Source organism: Chelonia mydas, chromosome 20 (assembly GCF_015237465.2).
Source record: "Chelonia mydas isolate rCheMyd1 chromosome 20, rCheMyd1.pri.v2, whole genome shotgun sequence".
Taxonomy (NCBI): domain Eukaryota; kingdom Metazoa; phylum Chordata; order Testudines; family Cheloniidae; genus Chelonia; species Chelonia mydas.
Genome location: NC_051260.2, coordinates 6,829,999 through 6,853,628, shown reverse-complemented (window position 1 = coordinate 6,853,628; position 23,630 = coordinate 6,829,999). Strand labels below are relative to the sequence as shown.

Genomic DNA, 23,630 nt, shown 5'->3' with positions numbered 1-23,630 from the left:
ACTCTCGTGTGACTCAAATCCTCTCTCACACACACAAGGGGCACTTCTGTGTTGGTGGGCAGGCAGCGGCTGTATTTTCAACCATTTTGATCTGTTATTGCTTAAACTGTGGAAGTGGGAACACTGCAGTATCTTTAGCTGGACACAAACGTTTAACATTAGATATCCCAGTGTATTGTGATAATAATGCAAATCTTTAGACCCACATAAAAAAACATGGCAGCTTAAATTATTTTTCTGGCGACAAGCCAGCCAAGCTGGTCAAATACCAGCCAGGTGGTAACCCTATCTTCTAGACCTGCAAAGGCTATATTTAAATGGCAATCAATTTGACAGTGGGGAGCCTGTAGCTTCGGTCCCATTGAAAGAAATGGGGTGGTGGCTATTTTGAGCAAGGGCAAAAATTCATAAGATTCCTGCCAGATACCAGGAGATCTGGAGGAAGCTTTAAAAATGCACAATATTGCAAGAGCTGGCCACTGTTATACCTTTGAGACTCGATAACACAAGGGAATCAGCTCAGGGCTAGGAGATGAGGAAACTGGTGACTCACCTGGCCTCTACAATTTGTTGATAAACAAAATCTTTTAAAAGATGTTTTTGTATAGGGAAAAAAAAGTGAGTGGCTATGAGGACATGTGCACTGTTTCTTTAAACTGGTAGCAGTCGGCCAAGCAGGAGGGATTCGGGGAAGGTACCAGGCAGAACCTCTGCAGTGAAACAGAGGGAGAGAGAGAGCAGCTTTAAAGGATAGTCTTATTTTCCTTACTCTAACAAAGCTCCTTGTTCAGTCTCAGAAGCAAGTGAATTCTTTGCTGTTGTAACATGACCAGCAAGGGGCAGCAGCGCCTGTCAAGACCCGTAGTCTCTGGGGCTAAATTGCTCATGTAATGGAACATAGCTCACTAGATCCTGTCACTCCAATGGCTGGCCATTCTGTTCAAGATGAAGCACTGCTCACTGAGACATTGTATTCTCCATATAGGCTGCATGGATCAAGGACTGTTGAATGTTGGGAGCAGTGGTCTCCATGGGCCCAGATGCTTAGTTCAAGATGAAGCATTGCATGCTGGGATCTGTAGTCTTTATGAGTAGCAATACAGAATATTCAGAAATAGAGGGCAGCTGCATTCTGGTCTTGTCTGCAAGTCAGATGTGGCCCTTGGGTAACTGGCAAGTTGCCAGCATGACCCACCCCTGGGTGAGATGCATAGAGCATAGATGCATAGAGCAGGAGTGGGATGTGTGTTTGTGGAAGAATTACTTTCTAAAAATTATAGAAAACTTCCTAACAAAAAATGTATTGGAATATATTGAATATGAGAAATAACTGGGAATTGTCTTACAACACTTTATTAGATGCCCCCCAAAACCACAATTTTGCAATCATGATAGGCTTCTTTCACTAAAAAAAAATTCTGTTTAAGGGGGGAGATGAAAGAATCATTAAAATAGAACATCTGATATAACATTTGATATATTTATATATAGGACGCCTGGGGGAAATCTGCATGTGTGCATAATTCATGTGCTGTGCATATTTTTAACATTTTTATACAGAAAATAGCTTCTGCCAGAAAGTCCTGCCTTTTGCCCCCCAGAGGGCGCTGTGGCACTAGAACAGAGCAGCTGCTCCCGGCCAGCCCCAGATACCATAGGGAAGAGAAAGACCCTGCAGTGCCTTCTTCACAGCACCTGTTGGGCCAGGTCAGGAGATGGGACAGTGTGGAGCACATGGGGCTGCTGGGGGTAACACACAGGGCATCATAAGGGATAGTGGGGGAGGACAGACTGGGGCAGGGGCTGACTGGGAAAGGAGGCGCAGGGCCACATGAGGGAAGGGGGCTGAGTGAGGGCATAGACACATGGGGACGGGGAGGGGGTGCAGCGCTACGTGGGGGAAGGGGGATGAATGAGTGGGGGCACGGAGACACATGGGGATGGGGGGGAGGAGGTGCAGGGCTACAGAAAATATGGAAATGGCAGAGGTGCTTAATGACTTCTTTGTTTCAGTTTTCACCAAGAAGGTTGGTAGCAATTGGATGTCTACCATAGTGAATGCCAGTGAACATGAGGTAGAATCAGAGTCTAAAATAGGGAAAGAACAAGTCAAAAATTACTTAGACAAGTTAGATGTCTTCAAATCACAAGGGCCTGATGAAATGCATCCTAGAATACTCAAGGAGCTGACTGAGGAGATATCTGAGCCATTAGCAATTATCTTTGAAAAGTCATGGAAGACGGGAGATTGGAAAAGGGCAAACATAGTGCCCATCTATAAAAAGGGAAATAACGACAACCCGGGGAATTACAGACCAGTCAGCTTAACTTCTGTACCTGGAAAGATAATGGAGCAAATAATTAAAAAATCAATTTGCAAACACCTAGAAGATAATGTGGTGATAAGTAACAGTCAGCATGGATTTGTCAAGGACAAATTGCGTCAAACCACCTGATAGCGTTCTTTGACAGGGTAACAAGCCTTGTGGATGGGGGGGGGGGAAGTGGTAGATGTGGTATATCTTGACTTTAGTAAGGCTTTTGATACGGTCTCGCATGACCTTCTCATAAACAAACTAAGGAAATACAACCTAGATGGAGCTACTATAAGGTGTGTGCATAATGGCACAGAGAGTACACTTATAAAGTCTGTGGATGATACCAAGCTGGGAGGGGTTGCAAGTGCTTTGGAGGATAGGATTAAATTCAAAATGATCAGGACAAACTGGAGTAATGATCTGAAGTAAACAGGATGAAATTCAATAAGGACAAATGCAAAGTAGTCCACTTGGGAAGGAACAAATCAATTGCACACATACAGAATGGGAAATGATGCCTAGGAAGGAGTACTGCGGAAAAGGATCTGGGGGTCATATTGGACCACAAGCTAAATATGAGTCAAGAGTGCAACACTGTTGCAAAAAAAGCAAACATCATTCTGGGATGTATTAGCAGGAGTATTGTAAGCAAGACACGAGAAGTAATTCTTCTGCTCTACTCCGCGCTGATTAGGCCTCAGCTGGAGTATTGTGTCCAGTTCTGGGTGCCACATTTCAGGAAAGATGTGGACAAAATGGAGGAAGTCCAGAAAACAGCAACAAAAATGATTAAAGGTCTAGAAAACATGAGCTATGAGGGAAGATTGAAAAATTGGGTTTGTTTAGTTTGGAGAAGAGAAGACTGAGAAGGGACATGATAACAGTTTTCAAGTTCATAAAAGGTTATTACAAGGAGGAGGGACAAAAATTGTTCTTCTTAACCTCTGAGGATAGGACAAGAAGCAATGGGCTTAAATTGCAGCAAGAGCAGTTTAGGTTGGACATTACGAAAAACTTCCGAACTGTCAGAGTGGCTAAGCACTGGAATAAATTGCCTAGGGAAGTTGTGGAATCTCCATCATTGGAGATTTTTAAGAGCAGTTTAGACAGACACCTGCCAGGGATGGTCTAGATAATACTTAGTCCTGCCTTGAGTGCAGGGAACTGGACTAGATGACCTCTTGAGGTCCCTTCCAGTTCTATTATTCTATGATTCTATGGGAACGGGGGGGAGGAGGTGCAGGGGGATGGCTGAGTGGGAGCACAGAGACACATGGGGATTGGGGGAGGGGGTGCAGGGACACATTGGGACAGGGGCAGATGTGCCTGACTGAATGGGAGAGACTAGGGGTCAGCCAGGGTCTGCATGGGGGAAGCTCCCTAACAGTCTCCCACGCCCCAAAAAACAAAAACCGGTTCCATACTTTTTCCACCGATATCCAACAACCTTCCAAGTTCACACCCAGACTCCTTCCCAGCAATTACTTCCTCTCTCTCAGCTCCTCCGTTATCCCTGGCTCCCCCAAGCCTCTGCATTGCTTCTGAGGGGTGTGGGAAATACAGTTCTGTATTGTAGTTTAAATGAATTATTACTCAGAGTTCTGTATTAATATGCCTAGAAAGGAATCTATTTGTCAAAAAACATTTCCTGAATCTTTTTTGTTGTCTGTATTGTTACAGACATACTTGCTAACAGGTATTTTGAAATAAATTACCAAAATAATTGAAACTGGTGTGATTATATTGTGTTATTTTGACAAATAAAATGCAGAATTTTGCAGAATTTTCAAATGTTGTGCACACAATTTTAATTTTTGGTGCAGCATTCCTCCAGGAGTAATACAGGAAGCTGAAATCAATGAATGCAAATCAGCAGTTAGGCAATGCAGATAGTGGATAAGGGAAGCTAAAGGTATTTATGGCTAGTAGTGTTTTTCAAATATATCAGGAATGAATGAAATTCTAGCAGTAATATAAGTCTGATACTAGACAAGAAGGGTAAAATTATCAGCATGATGCAGAAAAGGCCACAGAATGCAATAAACATTTCTGTTCTGAATTCAGAAAGAAGCTGGATTATGTATCTGATAGTGATAATGAAATACTTTCTGTTCCATTAATAACTAAGGAGGACGTTAAAACAAAAACTTTCAAAGTAAAACATTTTTAAATCTGCAGGAGTGGATAACTTGCTCCCAAGAGTATTAAAAGAATTGGCTGAGGAGCTATCTGAACCACTGATGTTGATTTTTTAACAGGTCATGGAACATAAAGGGAGTTCCAGAGGCCTGGAAAAAAAACTAATGTGTAAAAAGGATAAAAACGTGGATGGATCTAGAAAACTTGAGGCTGGGCAGTCGGACATCAGTCTTGGACAAAATCATGATGCGGCAGACACGAGATGCAGGTCAGTGAAGGGTTAAAAGATGCTGACATAAATAATGCCAGTCAAATCCCCGTCCCCCCTTTTTTTTTTTAAAAACAGAACAATCTTGATTTTTGTTTAGGCAATCACAATTTTTGTTGATAAAAGGTAACTGCACTGACACAATACACTGAGACATCTGTAAGTCCTGGTAAAAATTAGCACAGTATCTATTTAAAAAAAAAAAATAAAAATAAAAATCAATGCCACCTACAGAAAAAGGATTAAAACTGGTGAAGTGATAGGTTGCAAAGAGTAATTCTAAATGGGAAATCAAAATCCAGTAATCTCTAGTGGGGGGCCTACATGGATCGGTGATTGGCCCAGTACTATTCAATATTTATATCAATGATGTAAAAAATGACATAAAAATTAGTGGATTGGTAAAGAATGATGGGGACAGGTCAGTTGTACAGACTGAGCTAGATAACTTGGTAGGATGGGTTCATTTGAGCAACATGCATTTAAAAACAGCCACATCTAAGAACAAAGAACATAAATCATACTTGTAGAATGGGTTACGGTATTCTGGAAAGCAGTGACTCTGAAAGAGACTCTGGAGTCATGGTCGAAACCAACTGAACATGAGCTCCCAGTGTGATGCTGTAGCTCAAAGGGTAAGCATCATCCTCAGATGTATAAAACAGGGAAATATCAAAGCAGGACTAGGGGTAATATTATATTGCTATAAAACATTATGAGACCATTACTGAACCCTTTGTACACCCTTGAGAAGAATTTGAAAAATGGAAAGAGAATTAAGAATGATTTGTGATGTATGAAAAGACTGCCTTGCAGCGAGAGACTGAAGATGCTCAATCTATTTACAAAAAGAAAAGGAGGACTTGTGGCACCTTAGAGACTCCAAGTTAGACTCTAAGGTTAGTCTCTAAGGTGCCATAAGTCCTCCTTTTCTTTTTGCGGATACAGACTAACACGGCTGCTACTCTGAAACCTGTCAATCTATTTAGTTTATTGAATAGAAAGTTAAGAGAGGACTTGAACATGGCCTACAAGTACCTACACAGAGGGGAGATTTCTGATAAGCAGAGGGCTCTTTGATCTAGCAGAAAAAAGGCATAACGAGACCCAATGGCTGGGAGCTGAAGCTAGATGAATTCAAACTAGAAAAAAGGTTCCAATTTTTAACCATGTGGGGAATTAACCAGTGGAATAACTCACCTAGAGGTGTGGATAATTCTCCATCACTTGCAGTCTTGAAGTCAAGACTGAATGTCTTTCTAAAAGATCTACTCTAGCTCAACCAGAAGTTATGGACTGAACGCAAAAAAATTATTAGGTGAAGCTCTCTGGCCTGTGCTACGCAGGAGGTCAGACTAGATGATTAAAATGGCCTCTTCTGGCCTTAACACCTATGAATCTATGGGGAGGGAAAAAGTTGCAGTTTAGTCAGATCTTGAGACCACAATGTTGTCATGCCAGTGGTGCGCAGACTAAGTCGAACAACTGGGGCTCCTTCAAGTTCATGAGATATTTTTTAGTGCATTATGCACAATTAAAAACATCATATCCACTTTTGTTGAGGCTGCAGCCCATTCACTCCATGCCCCCCCCTCCCCCCCGCAAACAGATTGAGATGTTCATGGAGTGCTACTAAGCTAAGGGCCTTCACTTGGGGCTATAAGGAGTTGAGGCCTCACCTCTGAGACATACAGTCAGCGCCAGGAGAGTGTACTTCACTACAAGATTAAGTGAACTGGGAGATATGGAGCCAGGAAGAAGTTCTGTTACATTAGATTAGATTTCTTAATTTTGTAGGGGCTTTGGCGGAAGTGAATTGTCTGGGATATATAGACCATAAATTCACAGGGTCCTCTTAGTCTGAGTCAAGTTCACAGGATTGTAGGCTATACGAGATACTTATCTGGAAATCCAAATCAGTGGAAGTTGTAAATTTCTGAGGGAAGGAGCCCAGATCAGCAGAGGTAGCAGCTTCTCACAGTTGCCAGCTGGGTTTTCATGTGCACACACTTGCTGTGAAAGGTCGCTGCACACACTGTTAAATAAAACCTGGGCAGGCAAAGCAGCTCAGGTCACTCCTTGCTCTCATGAGTAACTTTCCATTCCTCACACTGAGCAGGAGACTATCACAGAGAGAAACAGCAGGAAGCTAGACTCCTCCCACTGGCGCAATGGAAACCGTGGTGGAAGAGCATGAAATACTAACAGAAATAGGTGTGCAAGAATTAGCACTGGGCCAGTCCTAAGTCACGAGCTACCCTCCTGTGGATGTACTGCAGATCTCATGAATGACTACAATCCAGTATGAGTGAAACAACTGAAAAAGGATCCCTTCTGATCTCACTCTGTTAGGCACAGACTACACTGCTGGATGCCTAACAGACCAGACTTTGTAATGCTAGCACAGTAACCAAGGACAAGCTTTCTACTGCTTTAGATTGTGGCAGCTGTGGGGCACGCACGCATGCACAAGCAGCAGGATAGAAGAGCTTAAAATTAAGCCTGGAGGTGGAGCTTGAGAGGTGGCAAGGCTTTCAAAAAGGGAGAAAAAGACCTTCGGATAAACAAGCTGGGGCTAGGCCAAAGGGAGAGTCATAATGGAAGGTGGTGGAGCCTTCCTGGTTGAGGCAGTTCAGCATGAAACCTGCAGGGGGAGTTTGGAGAAGGGAGGTGAAAGGAGCCCTGTGCATGCGCACACAGACACACAGAAGTGCTGAGACTTTCTTTTCTCAGGGGGTACCTCACAGCATGCAGGTATGACAGGCAGACATAGCCTCCTTGGAATACGTAGGCTCCAAACAGATATACTGGTCTCAGGCATAGACAGACATGAGTGTGACTTTCTCTTGTCACTACAACCAGGTAGCCACCAACAAGCCACACCTAGAAGGCTCCTTCTTAGAGCAGCTGGTTGCAAGAAAGGTGAGCACTCTGCACAAATTAAAACCACAGACGCAGTGATCCATGAAAACATCGAAGAAAACCTCCAGGAAAAGCACAGCACAACCAATATCCTTTCCAAAGGGATACACGTGTAGGGGCTGGCTTTGTGTAAGTGGCATTCCACTTTCAACAGGTGATGCTAAATCACAGAGGACCACTGCTGTGCACATGAATGGGAAGCCTGGACCATGGTCAGCTCTTAGCACCTGCTGATATTTGCACGCTCTCTTATTAACCATCCAATCAATCTTTGAAAAACTTTAGTTCGCCAATGCTTGGGCTGCAAATGGACATTACAAAAACAACAGGGCTGCCTCTGAGTTTAGCTATGAAGAAGCTCTCTCTGCTGCATAAGACCTTCAGGTTCACTCACATTAGCTAAGTAGTGATGGGTTTATTTATCTCTGAGCACAATGGGGGCAGCTCCCTTTTAAACACTGGTTTGGGTTCTCTTTGAACAATCCAGCAGCCAGCTGAGATTAGGAATTGCTGGATTAGTTCAGACCATCAGTCCCTCTGAGCTGGGATAATCTCCCTGTTCTGTTCCATCACGCATCTCCTCTTTAACACCCACTTCTTCCAGCTGCTTTCCAGCAATAGGGGCAAAAGTCCACCTTGTTGGCTCTGCGTTGAATGTCCACAGGGCAGCAGGTAAACAAATTATACAAATGCACATTTGCTCCTTACATACTACTGCAGTTCAGTGTTGTGCCTATGGAAAATGACACATGGGTTTGGGGAAGGCAGCAGAACATCTGTTTTCTGTTTCTTCAAGATTAACATTCTGCTCTTTTAAATTAAGGTGCAGATCAGTCAAACAGGCAGGCACCATTGCTACTGCGTCAGCTGTCCCAGAACAGGAAGAGGTGAAAAGGTACAAGAAGTCTCTAGATCTATATCTAATATGTTTCTTGCATTTAGGGTCGATAAAGAAGGCACGGGAATGGCTGCTAGATATGAGAGCAATCCCCAGGACAGAGAAAGGCAACAACAGCCTAGGGGAGGAGAGCTATAGTACATACTTGGAAGGATATAGATCATGAAGAACACTGAACAAGTGGAGAGGATAAACCATGGGCAACAAAACTACATCCTAGCTAAGTTTACCTCTAGTGAGGAGGAGCTTACATTTGCCTAGCACCTTCCATAGCAGAAAAACCTCAAAGTGCTTTACAAGCAATCAGCAAAGATCGCTTTGCCTGCCACTTAAGCACAGCCTCCTGTCAGGTGATACTGGCAGCTGTTTAACAGAGCACAATAGGCTAGGGCAGGAAGTGAAGAATACAGTAACCACTTGAAAGTGGAGTGGGGGAAATTCAGGGAAGCAGAATAATTCCCCAGTTGGAATTTGACCAAGACACTCCGATTAACATCCTGACTCAGCAAAGGCATTGTGGGGTTTTCAGTTACCACCAGGGCCAAGACCTCTTTACATTTCACACAAACATGACAGCTCGAACAGCACAATTCTCCCTTTGAGCCATTGGTTCAGTCCTGACTCATAACGCAATTTTTTTTGCGCAACTCTATTTATACCTTGTGTTTTTCCATCCAAATACATGTCCCTAGTTCTTATCGTCTATTGGATCCAACTTAAACTCTTGCCATGGCTTGAGCATCAGATATTTCCATTCCCCACACCCACTTTTATTTTCATTTGTTCAGATGCTTTTACAAGCAATCAGATTTTAAGGTCAGAAGGGACAATTATGATCAACTGGTTTGACCTCCTACATAACCCAGGCCAGAGACCACCACCCAATAATTCCTGCATCCAGCCCATAACTTCTGGTTGATTTAGAGCAGATCTTTCAGCAAGACAGCTCTTTTCCACTGATACTCTCTAGTTAGTTTTGTGTATCATGCAAATGGGAAGTTTACAGGAAAAAGACAATAGGAAGACTAAGTTCTGGTCTACATCTAAAACTTAGGTTGACCTAGCTATGTCTCTCTGCGGTATGAAAAATTCACACCTCTGAGATGTAGTAAAGCCGGCCTAACACCCAATATAGTCGCTGCTAAGATGGAAGAATTCTAGCTACCACCTCTGGAGGGGTAGATTTACTACAGTAATGGGAATAGGCCTCCCATCACTGTAGCAATTGACTACACTACAGTGCTACTGTGGCATACCTGAGGTGCTGCTTTTTAGGGCTTATCTGGCTAATTCCTGTAACACCAGACAATTGACATAACCTAGAGGACAATTAATAAAATGCTAAAAGAAATTAGTGTCTTTCTATCTTCTGCTGAAGCTGAGCTGCAGGTCCTGACAAACAAAGTGTATCCTGACAACTGGGGCCCTGCCACCAGAAATTTATGGTTTAAATGTAGGGTTTAATAGCGAGCTAGTCCCTGCCTGGAGAGAGGCTTCTCAAATAACCAGAGCCAACACCAGTCAGCTTTTTTCATGATCCACATGTGGAAGGGGACAGGAAAGAAACAGGAATTCTGTTCTGAGAATTCATTCACCATTCACAATGGTCCAGGGACAGGTTTAATTCATCTCAGCTAAGCCTTATGATTCCCACAGCAACTATAACTCCCAAGAGGCAGTGTGAGTTAGTAGTTAAAATCAGAGGAGTGGCAGACAGGAAACCTGGGTTCTATTCCTGACCTGCCACTGCTCCTTTTAGTAACCTTTGACAAGTCAGCTTGCCTCCCTGTGCTCTTAATTACTCACCTGTAAAATGGAGATTGGATGCGGGGTTGGTGTATAATACCCACCTTCATAAGGGGCTTTGAGATGAAGAGTGCTACGCAGTGCAAAGTCATCTACTTTACAAGCATAAATTCAACAGCAGACATAGCAAAACATAAAATACTATCTATGCCCAAAGGAGCAGCTGTATGAAACTCTTCATGTGCTGGCTTTTGGGGTTATCATTTGCAAACTACAGCGTCCCATTAACTTTTTTTGCAGTGACAAAAATTTATATATTATGGAATGAGTGTAAAAAAAACCCCTCAGAAGTCTCTCACCAGAGAGATTTGTTAGGTAATTCCTTCTCCTGACACCGAGTGCTAGAGGTCTTGAAGGAGCCATTTTAAAATTCAGTTGGACTCAAACTAATTAAAAGATTTACTCAAACTCTCAGAAAGTAGATTTCTGTACTCAGGGACAAAGAGTCCTGTGGCACCTTATAGACTAACAGACGTATTGGAGCATGAGCTTTTGTGGGTGAATACCCACTTCGTCGGACACATGACATGCATCCGACGAAGTGGGTATTCACCCACGAAAGCTCATGCTCCAATACGTCTGTTAGTCTATAAGGTGCCACAGGACTCTTTGCCGCTTTTACAGATCCAGACTAACACGGCTACCCCTCTGAAGCTTGTACTCAGGGAGCGAGTGCTGTAAATTGGGGTGAATACGCTGTGTTCTCTATGCATAATCAAGAGGCTTTGTTCCCTATTTAAATGCAACACTCAAATCACTCTTAACTCTGAAGTTGTGACTAGCACCGACATAATGCTGGGTGTGTGTTAGTTACACTTCAAGTTTTTCAAGCTCTAAATATAGGCCTTTAGCTTTCCAGATTAATCCCCTTTTCTGAGATCCCACTGCCCTAGTACACTAGTAATGAGACTATAAAACAGAAAAAAGTAAGCAATATTTAAATCCAAGAGATAGCTTTTAAAGGATTTGCCATACTCTTGCCCGGGTTTCAGAGCAACAAGGCTTATCGCTGGATTTTCCCCACAGCCATATCACTTAACACACACACTTTGGAGTAAACAAGCTGATCGGGGTTTAAATAAGAAATGGAAGTGCAGGAAACTATTCCACTCAGGCTCCAGTACGGTACTAATCACTGGGGGACCTCAGTGCTTTCCAAGATGGCAAGATATTTCTTTACTGTTTCTTTGACCAAACACAGGAGTCCCATTTTATTTCTGTACTTCATGGGACAGGTTTTGGATAGTTTTTGACACGGTAGCAGCATCAGATGGATGAATCCGACTGTAAGGATTCCGTGCAGTAGCTTCAGTGTTCACGATTGTAGCAGTAGTTTCCTTAAGTAAAGCTTAAATGTTATGCCTAAGTGGAGTACACTTTGGAGGGCCCAGAGCATGACACAATCAGGTTGGCTTTGTATTGGGAAGTCAAGAGAATGCTATTTTTATGGAGAAAGATTCACACTGGATCACACAGCTACACAGTTCAACTATCATGGCACAAAGTGACAGGTAGATTGGGGTAGGTAATTTTTTCCTGGACTTTGATAAAAGCCAGACAGTTGGCAATGCTCTGAGGCTGACGGGGTGTGATGTGTGAAGTGGTCAAAATTTAGCAGGAAACATTTTCAATTTAGGTACTGGGTCTACATTTCTTCCTAAAGGTGACTGTAATGGCATAACAATTGAGATAGGAATTAAACACTAATATTAGCACTACTGGCCCTAATTAATATGCCTGAACTTAGAACATTGGATCAATCACCCTCATTTCTTGTTTGCATTTACAGTACACTCCTGTTTATTGGAATGGCCTGGGGACAGCTGGATTTTGGATAACTGGGTGTTCAAATAAGCAGAAGTGCTATTAACTAACATTGGGCTACTTGAGGGATACTTTTCAGAGTGGTAGCCATGTTAGTCTGTATCAGCAGAAAGAACGAGGAGTACTTGTGCACCTTAGAGACTAACAAATTTATTTGAGCATAAGCTTTCGTGGGCTAAAGCCCACTTCATCAGAAGCATGCAGTAGAAAATACAGTAGGAATACACACTCACACACACAACATGAAAAAATGGGGGTTGCCATACCAACTCTTAACGAGACCAATCGATTAAGGTGGGCTGTTAGCAGCAGGAGAAAAAAAAAACTTTTGTAGGGATAATCAGGATGGCCTATTTCAAACAGTTGACAAGAAGGTGTGAGTAACAGTAGGGGGAAAATTAGCATGGGGAAATAGGTTTTTAGTTAGTGTAATGACTCTTCCACTCCCAGTCTTTATTCAAGCCTAATTTAATGGTGTCCAGTTTGCAGATTAATTCCAGTTCTGCTGTTTCTCGCTGGAGTCTGTTTTTGAAGTTTTTTTTGTTGAATAATTGCGACTTTTAGGTCTGTAATTGAGTGTCCAGGGAGGGTGAAGTGTTCTCCAACTGGTTTTTGAATGTTATAATTCTTGATGTCTGATTTGTGTCCATTTATCCTTTTGCTTAGAGACTGTCCGGTTTGGCCAATGTACATGGTAGAAGGGCATTGCTGGCACATGATGGCATATATCACATTGGTAGATGTGCAGGTGAACGAGCCTCTGATAGTGTGGCTGATGAGATTAGGTCCCATGATGGTGTCCCTTGAATAGATACGTGGACACAGAGTTGGCAACGGGCTTTGTTGCAAGGATAGGTTCCTGGGTTAGTGTTTTTGTTGTGTGGTGTGTGGTTGCTGGTGAGTGAGTATTTGCTTCAGGTTGGGGGGCTGTCTGTAAGCGAGGACTAGCCTGTCTCCCAAGATCTGTGAGAGTGATGGGTCGTCCTTCAGGATAGGTTGTAGATCCTTGATGATGCGCTGGAGAGGTTTTAGTTGGGGGCTGAAGGTGACGGCTGGTGGTGTTCTGTTACTTTCTTTCTTGGGCCTGTCCTGAAGATGTCATCAATGTAGCGCAAGTAGAGGAGGGGCGTTAGGCTGACTCATGGGACGAGAGCTGAGGAAGTGTTGTTCTAACGCCCCATCTCTACTTGCGCGACATTGATGACATCTTCATCATCTGGACCCATGGAAAAGAAGCCCTTGAGGAATTCCACCATGATTTCAACAATTTCCATCCCACCATCAACCTGAGCCTGGACCAGTCCACACAAGAGATCCACTTTCTGGACACTACAGTGCTAATAAGCAATGGTCACATAAACACCATCGTATACCAGAAACCTACGGACTGCTATATTTACCTTCGTGCCTCCAGCTTTCATCCAGACCACACCACACGATCCATTGTCTACAACCAAGCTCTAAGACACAACTGCATTTGCTCCAACCCCTCAGACAGAGACAAACACCTACAAGATCTCTATCAAGTGTTCTTACAACTACAGTACCCACCTGCTGAAGTGAAGAACAGATTGACCGAGCCAGAAGAGTACCCAGAAGTCACCTAGTACAGGACAGGTCCAACAAAGAAAGTAATAGAACGCCACTAGCCGTCACCTTCAGCCCCCAACTAAAACCTCTCCAGTGCATCATCAAGGATCTACAACCTATCCTGAAGGACAATCCCTCACTCTCACAGATCTTGGGAGACAGGCCAGTCCTCACTTACGGACAGCCCCCCAACCTGAAGCAAATACTCACCAGCAACCACACACCACACAACAAAAACACTAACCCAGGAACCTATCCTTGCAACAAAGCCCGTTGCCAACTCCGTGTCCACATATCTATTCAAGGGACACCATCATAGGACCTAATCACATCAGCCACACTATCAGAGGCTCGTTCACCTGCACATCTACCAATGTGATATATGCCATCATGTGCCAGCAATGCCCTTCTACCATGTACATTGGCCAAACCGGACAGTCTCTAAGCAAAAGAATAAATGGACACAAATCAGACGTCAAGAATTATAACATTCAAAAACCAGTTGGAGAACACTTCACCCTCCCTGGACACTCAATTACAGACGTAAAAGTCACAATTATTCAACAAAAAAAACTTCAAAAACAGACTCCAGCGAGAAACAGCAGAACTGGAATTAATCTGCAAACTGGACACCATTAAATTAGGCTTGAATAAAGACTGGGAGTGGATGAGTCATTACACTAACTAAAAACCTATTTCCCCATGCTAATTTTCCCCCTACTGTTACTCACACCTTCTTGTCAACTGTTTGAAATGGGCCATCCTGATTATCCCTACAAAAGTTTTTTTTCTCCTGCTGATAATAGCCCACCTTAATCGATTGGTCTCGTTACGAGTTGGTATGGTAACCCCCGCTTTGTTCATGTTCTCTCTCTCTCTCTCTCTCTGTGTGTCTGTATCATCTATATAGCTTCCTACTGTATTTTCCACTGCATGCATCTGATGAAGTGGGCTTTGGCCCACGAAAGCTTACGCTCAGATAAATTTGTTAGTCTCTAAGGTGCCACAAGTACTCCTCGTTCTTTTTGAGGGACACTGTTTTGGATAACTAGGACTTTTGGATAAGAGGAATTTGTATAATTAGAATTACACTGAAAATCCAAAGTGAAGGTCAGGGTCTCCCATTTTTTAAAATCTCTCTTCACTGAGAGGGATTTGCTACTGAAAGGCTTTTGGAGCGACTTAGCTTACCGAGGCACCTTCCCTTTCCATTCATTTAATCTATTAACAAGAACACATGTACATTCTGGGAGTAGGGCTAACTTTTAACAAGCTCAACACAGCATTCTAAGTAAACAAACTGCACGTATTAGAAAAGCATCTTCTGCAGTCTTTCATGGAACGTGTGGCTTGAAGCTGCTGAAGTGCCAGCCAAAGACAAAGATACTAAAACTGCCTATGAGCGTATGTAAGAGTTGCACCTAAGCAGTGCATCATAGCACTGTGTCTATGACAAGCCCATAGCTCACATCTTATTAGCAGCCAGTCACAGTCACAAGGCTATATGTATCTATTGTGATTTGACTTGCCAAGTAGAGCTGTGTTTTTCAGATAAATTATCTATATTCATCTTCAAGAATCCTTTTAGACACAGCTAGGGTACGAGGAGCATGCCAGCACACCCTACATTGCATGCTCCTTATTTTAACTAGAGACAGCTAAGGTGACTGCTAAGTCTGGAATTCCAGTGACCGTCCTTTTTTCATCTGTTTCAAGGACTTTGAGAAAGTTGACAGGATATTATTGCAGTGGTAGGAGTCAGCAGAGAGTGCTGTCATACACAGCCTTAGAAGTTCCTTTTATCGAGCTTTTAGTCTTTGAAGAAATGTTGTATTATTGTTAGTTTTGTCCTTGGAGAGAAGCTGTGGCAGATAGGAGCGCTTCTCGGTTTTATTCTCTGCATTTGGAGTGAATTCTTGGGACAGAGAAGCTTCCTGGGAACTGGGCTGGGATTTCTGGAAGAAGGGATTGCCTGCATGCTGTATGTGACTGTCTCTGCTCCAGAACTGGTGTGCATGGGTAGATAAAGTAAGGCACACCTAGGACAGACCCAGACTCTGCATCAGTAGTTTCTCTTCCACTGGGAAGCAGACTTGCAAGGTCCAGAGTTCTGTCACCATTCAGCAGAAGGGCTACCCATAGATGGGAAGACTCAGACTCATAGACTTTAAAGGCCAGAAAGGACCATCACGATCATCTAGTCCAGTGGTTTTTAGCCTTTTTTCATTTGCAGACCTCTAAAAAATTTCAAATGGAGGTGCAGACCCCTTTGGAAATCTTAGACAGTCTGTGGACCCCCCCGAGGTCCATGGATCACAGGTTGAAAACTACTGATCTAGTCTGACTTGCACGTTGCAGGCCACAGAACCTCCTCCATCCACTCCTGTAATAGACCCGTAACCTCTGGCTGAGTTACTGAAGTCCTCAAATCTTGATTTAAAGATTTAAAGTTCAAATCCACCATTTACTCTAGTTCAAACCAGCAAGTAACCTGTGCCCCAAGCAGAGGAAGACGAAAACCTCACTGGGCAACAGCACTGATATACTCTGCTTCTGTATCCAGGAACCCGACAGAAGTAGCCAGGCAGGCTACCCTGGTCTCTGTTTAAGGCACTGGATGGAGATTTGGGAGGTTTTGGGTTCAATTCCAGGCTTTGCCATAGACTCCATGCAAGCCCTTGGAGGAGTCACTTATAGGGTGACCAGACAGCAAATGTGAAAAGTCAGGATGGGAAGTGGGGGGTAATAGGAGCCTATATAAGACAAAGCCCCAAATATCGGGACTGTCCCTATAAAATCGGGACATCTGGTCACCCTCGTCACTTAGCGCCTCTGCACCTCAATTTCCCTAACTGTAAAACAGGCATAACTAATCCTTGCCAATATGAAAGGTATGTCACAAGGATAAATTAATGTTTGCAAGGTGCTCAGACGCTGCAGCAGTGGGAGCCATTTTGCTACAGGGAGGCACAGAAAGATCCTGCCACTTTTTGGACTGCACTTCGGAACATGAGATTATATGTGTTGAGATTTGTAGGGCAGCCACTGGTTCCCTACAGCCAGAATTCTGGAATTAAGATTGGAATAGACTGCTCTGGTGAATGCTCTCTAGCCCCTTCTGATGTTAAAGGGAGCTGCAGTTCTAGATTAATGCACCCACAGTTTCAGATAGACATTTTTAAAAAACAGGACATTGGGTTTCTGTCACTTGCATCCACTAATCTGGGTGAGTTTATCAGCAAACAGTTTTGTTTGGGGTGACTGATAGTTACTTTGAACACTTACCTGTCCCTCAGAGTTATGTTAGGCTCAGGGAGAGTACAGCAGATGGGGCAAATGCACATCTTCTCAGGCCATGGACTCTACTCACACCTGAGTGCTAGTAGAATTAATAAATAACTGGAAGCCACTGAACTGGTGCCAGTGGCTTCAACTTTGCCATTTCTCCCTCCTACCCAAGTTCTGCTGAGTGAGGAAAAAACTGGGCCAACTCTCATTCCAGGTTTCTAGGTTTAGTGACAGAAACCTAATTCCATGCAGGAGATTGGTCCTTCTAATAAAAAAAAAAAAAAAAAAAAAAATCCTTCCCTTTCAAATACAAGTGACCGCTCCTAAGTGGTAAGACATGGGTCTCTCCACAGGAGCTTTCAAGGTTGTGCTGTGTGTGAAGAGAAAGGCAGGTTCTTTTGTCTATTGCTCCACCACCACAGATCTATTTGCCTGCTCAAAAGCCAGTGTCAGGTTTCATTGGCACAGCTCAAGCTTCAGTTTATCGCAAGACACAGGGATAACAATGTATGGATGGAGATTAATAACAAGGGGCCCAATTCTGCCACCTTTATTCATGCTGAGTAGAACCTTGCTCTGCAAATTGTCCCCTCCTTCGAATTCTACTCAGTGTAAGGATGGCAGGATCTGGCCTTAGATTAGCAGTAAATACACTTTCCAGCTTGCAAGGTAAGTTCAGGACTTGCTTACCGTCTCGGAAGGACTGCATGGACTCGTCTCCCCACGCAGGTGGGAACGGGGATAAAGGAGACCTTGGAATGCTGCATTCGGACATGGGGGTCATGCTTTTTCGGTATCCAAACCCGTGCATCTCCCTCTCTCGGTTTGGGGATGAAGGCTCCGTTCCTACTGCAGACTGCAGCATAGGGTGTTGGGATGAATTGGCCAGCAGCTCCTTTAAGATGTTAATTGGGGAGATGGTGAGCTCCCAGTTGGTGATACCGAAGTCCCTCAGGTGGGCTCTGGCATGGCTGGACAGACCGGCACGTGTATCAAAACCAGCCCCACAGAACTCGCATCGCATTAAACTGAAAGTACTTGGGTCAAAGTTGGCAACTGCGAAAAGAAGGACAATTTGTCAGCATCATCCAGGAGCAGCTAACCAATATTAAAAGCACCTAGCAAATATTTCCAGACGTGGGAAGCCCAAGGGAGGATTTTACTGCACATAACATGGTAAAAGCCACAGCCAAGTGGTAATGCCAAAAGAGAAAAGCTTAACCAGATGAAAAAGCCATGAATGGATGTTGTATTGTGACAAGACACTCCACGATTCAGGCCAGCTACCATAATATACATACCCATCCTCAGTGGGAGGAATTAAAAAAAAAAAAAAAAGTTAAAAAAAGTAAAAAAAAAAAGTAAATAACAATAAATTGAGTACATACTACCTTTTTTCTTCTTCTTTTGGAAGGAAAATTTTTGCTCAATAGCTTTCACTTCTTCTGCTGAGATGAAATGACGGACATTGTAGCTCACACCCACCCTGTTCAGGTGTCCCCGCACATGGTTGGCTAGGCCAATCCCATTGTGAAACCTGTCAGGACAATATGGACATTTCCTCTCTTCGTTCTTCAGCATGGGCGAGTCTGTATCCAAGAGATCATCTAGCTCTAGGGAACCCTCTAGAGGGGTGTCCAGCAAGAGAATATCTAAGGGGAGGGACTCGTCCATCATGAACTCCCTGGAAGGAGCTGCTATTTTCTTCTTGTACAGCTTCCCCTTTGGCCTCTTTGTCTTCTGGGGATGAAGGTTCATCTCCTCTAGAAGGACAACAGGGACCATCTTCCGTAACTGATGCTGCTGTTCTTCCGATGCTATAGAAGAGTCTGTTGCTTTCAATGTGTCTCTGAAAGTCCTCTTGAGGGCCAAAGCAGACTGAGGAATAGCAAAGGGTTTGAAGCGTCTATTCTCAGTCAAATCTATTTCGGTGGTTAAAGAAATTTCCTCTTCCATGCTCCCAACATCATTTGCCAATGCCCATTTGTGCCTGAGCTCCTCCAGCTCCCCCGGGTGACTCCTGACATTGTCCTCGTCACTCTCAAGGTGGTGTACTGTGCTTTTTTTTTTCATTTGCTGCAGGGCAAACTGAGAATAAACTTTTGCTGAGGTAAGGGTGGACAGCCCTAAGTTTTTGTGCAGAGCACCATACGGGGCTGCTTTCCTGGTGTGAAACCCTGATGTCTGGAAGTCCTTTTTATTAGTCCCATTGCTTTTATTGAGTCTCTGGTGACCCATGGCAAAGTTCTGGACAGATTCATAATGGGATGTGCTTTCTCGGTGAGGCTGGGGAAACAGCCTCTCGGCTTTGCCAAAATAATCCGTCTCTGAAAATCGGCCTGGCCTAGCGGGGCTGTAGGCATCCCTGCTAGTTCCGGGCTGATTAGAGTCCTCTTCAAAAGTCTCTGTGTCCCTGGGAAGATGGGAATGGGCATATTTCATGTGTTCCTTTAGGATATTTTCATTGGGAGCGGGGAAGCTGCAGAGCATGCAGGTGCTGAGTCCTTTACTGCTGCTGTGTGGCTGCACCTGTACAGGGGTGTGTTTGTTTGGTTTGAAGTGTTTGTAGATGTTGTGTACTGGGCTGTCATGCATTTCTCCACTGCCAACTCTGCCAAAGAGATTCACATTCTTCATGCCTTGGTCCTTCCTCTCCTTGACGTGCATCTTGGCATGCTGGACGAAGATCTTAGAGGAGTTGGTTCCAAAAACACACTTGGGGCACTGCAGCCGGGCTTCTCGACCTTCGTCTGAAAACTCATTGAGCTTCTGGATTTCTTCAATGATTTTCTCCCTGGACTCCTGATGAAGCCTCTTGTGCTGCTCCAGAGAGCCAGGGTCCCCAAATGCCCATCCGCATTCATTACAGGAGAACTGACACTGACCCCCAACTGCATCTCTGTCTTGGTCCTGCCCTGGTCCCCGGTTATGCTGAAGCATGTGATCCATCAAGTGTTCCTTTTTCTTAAAGTAAATGCTGCATTCAATGCATGTGTACACGGTGGGATCCTCCTCCTGGCCAAGCTCGTCCTTTCCATGCTCCTCTAGCAAGACACTGCACACATATGGCCTCATCTCTATGTCATAGGAGCTGCAGGGAGTCGGTTCTAGAGACATCAGTGGGATTCGCTCCACAGAGTCTTCAGCGTTTACGGTCCAGGACTGTTTGCTGACAGCAAGATCTGTATTTATCTGGAGGCTTGGCTTTTGCAATGTCCACTCTGCAGCATTAAGAGAACTCAAGTCACTCAAACTGGCCTCCATTGCCAGCCCTGTCCTGTGGGAGGATACGCTCTCCACAGTTTTTGACTTGCTCAAGACAGGGTTTAGCGTTTTTCTGAATACCGGCAGAGTCAATGGACAAGGCACTTCATGCACGGCCTGTCCCCTGGTGGATAAGTTAGTTGCTACATCTGTTGGCTTGTTTATGTCTTTATAGTGAGGACTCGGACTCTCATTGTGCCCAGAAATCCAGTCAAACCTCTGAATGCCCTTCTTTTTTTTATCTAAGTGCTCTTTGCTGAAGGCTTCAAGTTGCTTTGGTTCATTTTTATGATATTTTTCCTCTCCACTAACAGACCGTACTCCAGGACAAGGGATGGAAGTTTCTGCTGTAGCCTTGTGAGTGTTCAAGTCCTCAGAGTTGCTCTCCAGTTGATCAGTGTCCATCTGCACAGTATTTACAATCTTGGACTCCACTGTAAACGTGGACTCCATTGAGTGTGAAGGATTTACACACTGCACTTCCTTTAAGCCTGCTGAGTCCTTCAAACCAGAGAGTCTTTCTAAAGTGCTTTCTTCTCTCAAGTCACCTCCTCTTGTCTCCAGAGTGGAACAATCCCATGATGTGCTGCCAGACACAGTCATGCTTCTTAGCTCTGCTGAACCCCTGGAATCTGCTCTGTAAAACCCTTTCTTGAGTTCTACATGTTCTTCATTCCTGGTGCTGCAAATAATTTTTGACATTTATTAGCTGGTTAAAGGATATGAACCAACACTTCTGTTTACATAAAACACATCACTTCATTTTCATAGTTTTTAAAGTCAGAAGGGACTATTAGATCATCTAGTCTGAGCTCCTGCATAATAAATGCCAGAGAACGTCACCAGGCTTCCCCTGTATGTAGCCCATTTAAAATTAACAAGGCTGATCTGTTAATCATAGAATATCAGGGTTGGAGGGGACCTCAGGAGGTCATCTAGTCCAACCCCCTGCTCAAAGCAGGACCAATCCCCAACTAAATCATCCCAGCCAGGGCTTTGTCAAGCCTGACCTTAAACACTTTTAAGGAAGGAGATTCCATCACCTCCCTAGGTAACGCATTCCAGTGTTTCACCACCCTCCTAGTGAAAAAGTTTTTCCTAATATCCAACCTAAACCACCCCCACTGCAACTTGAGACCATTACTCCTCGTTCTGTCATCTGCTACCACTGAGAACAGTCTAGATCCATCCTCTTTGGAACCCCCTTTCAGGTAGTTGAAAGCAGCTATCAAATCCCCCCCTCACTCTTCTCTTCCGTAGACTAAACAATCCAGTTCCCTCAGCCTCTCCTCATAAGTCATGTGTTCCAGTCCCCTAATCATTTTTGTTGCCCTCTGCTGGACGTTTTCCAGTTTTTCCACATCCTTCTTGTAGTGTGGGGCCCAAAACTGGACATAGTACTCCAGATGAGGCCTCACCAATGTCGAATAGAGGGAAACGATCACGTCCCTCGATCTGCTGGCAATGCCCCTACTTATACATCCCAAAATGCCATTGGCCATCTTGGCAACAACGGCACACTGTTGACTCATATCCAGCTTCTCGTCCACTGTAACCCCTAGGTCCTTTTCTGCAGAACTGCTGCCTAGCCATTCGGTCCCTAGTCTGTAGCGGTGCATGGGATTCTTCCGTCCTAACTGCAGGACTCTGATATATACTCAAATATACTAAGGATGGAAAGGACCTATTAGGCTGCCTATTCCACTTTCTCCTTCCCCCTCCCAATGCCATGTGCAAGATGAATCTCTTTTGCATATCCTCAAGGACTTGGTCCAGTTTTGTTTCAAAGACTCCAATAGCATTAGCAGCTTCCCTAGAGAGGCTGACCCACATATTAGAAGTGACCCTGTTAGAAAGGGTTTCCTGAAGTCCAGCTGAACGTTTCCATCATCACTTCCTGGATTCCTGCCTCAACCCACTTAAACAAAATTTTCCCTTTCCCCTCTCAAAAATCCACCCCATCCTCTGCAGAGACCTTTGGGACAGAGTCTCCTAGACAGTTCTATCCCTCTTTCTACCAAGCTGCCCATGAATATTTGCTGTTGTGGGAAGACAGATATTTTATTATGAGGCCAAACAGGAACCAGTGAGGCTTTCATAGAGCTTAATGGACAGTGCAGACATGGCCCCTAGCACTCTGCCTTTTGGATCCATAAATTCCTTGGTTAGAAGGGACCATTATGATCATCTTGTCTGACAGCCTGTGTAACACACGCCAGATAACTGCGCCGCAATAATTCCTAGAACAGAGCTTTTAGAAAAACATCCAATCTTGATTTCAAAATGGTCAATGATGGAGAATCCACCAAGATCCTTGGTAAGTTGTTCCAGTCATTAATTACTCTCCCTGTTAAAAATTTACATCTTATTTCCAGTCTAAAGTAGTCTAGTTTCAACTGCCAGCCATTGATCATGCTTCAACCTTTCTCTGCTAGATTGAAGGGCCCATTATTGTTCCCTATGTAGGTACTTACAGACTAATCAAATCACCCTTTAACCTTCTCCGAGTCCAGAGATAGAAGCCTGGGGGCTCCTCACCAGTGGCTTGTTGAGAGGAAAGCTCTACTAGCTTGCATCTCTCTAGAGGAAGTGTGAGAAATTAGGATCCATTTTGCTCCTCTTTATTGTTTTTTGTTTCTCCAGCTTCAATATTCTGTACAGGGGCCACAAGCCAAGGGGGGCAGGAGCAGCAGGCCAGCTTACAGAGAAGTCCTTGGCTAATTCCATCCTCTCACACCTTGGCGGGGCCTCAAAGTAGAGAGAATACGCCCTAAAAAGGTTCCTCCCCACACCTACTATTTCTACACTGGGGCACAGAATAGGACAGTGCTAACCGCCTGCAAGGATCCTGAGGGCTGCATCTCATCTGCATTAAGTGGAGCAGGGCACTGCTGCTAAGACAGTTGCAGTCTTGTGGGGGAGACATTACAATCTCCATCATTCACAGACGATCCCTATGGCATTTGTACCAGTTTTGAAAGGGTCGAAGGCTTTTTATTGCCAACGTGGCTGCTGGTAGAAGGGGAAGAGGGGCAGATGCCCAAAGGGACTAGGGTTCGAGAAGCAGTGCCTATAGGTCAGCTATGGCTAAAATTTCAACCCTTGGGGCAGAGGTAGTGCAGAAATCTAAAAAAGAGGTGCCTGTGGACACCACATGAGGGCAGCTGCGGATCAGATTGGGCTCCTTTTCCCTCTCTGCCAGTGACCAGCTGCTGAACTGCTCTGAGCCACTCCTACTCCCTCTGCAAATACAAGAATAATTATTCTACCCACTTTACAAAGTGCTTGGAGATCTATGGATGAAAAAAAGCTA

At 44.2% G+C, this 23,630-nt stretch overlaps 1 protein-coding gene across 9 annotated transcripts in view; it reads right to left on the bottom strand.

Annotated features, from left to right (window-relative positions):
- The window catches only part of WIZ (WIZ zinc finger), a 151,742-nt gene that overhangs the window by 38,472 nt on the left and 89,640 nt on the right, over window positions 1–23,630 (bottom strand). For 4 of the 9 annotated variants that reach the window (XM_037883920.2, XM_037883919.2, XM_037883921.2 and 1 more), the window contains one exon: window positions 17,744–18,109. The exons of 1 other annotated variant lie outside the window; for it this stretch is intronic. In XM_037883920.2, the coding sequence (XP_037739848.1) occupies window positions 17,744–18,109 (366 nt within the window). Of the gene's footprint in view, window positions 1–17,743; window positions 18,110–18,441; window positions 21,000–23,630 lie in introns of all 9 variants that reach the window. 4 more of the 9 variants (XM_037883916.2, XM_007069813.4, XM_037883918.2 and 1 more) reach the window with 2 other exon arrangements.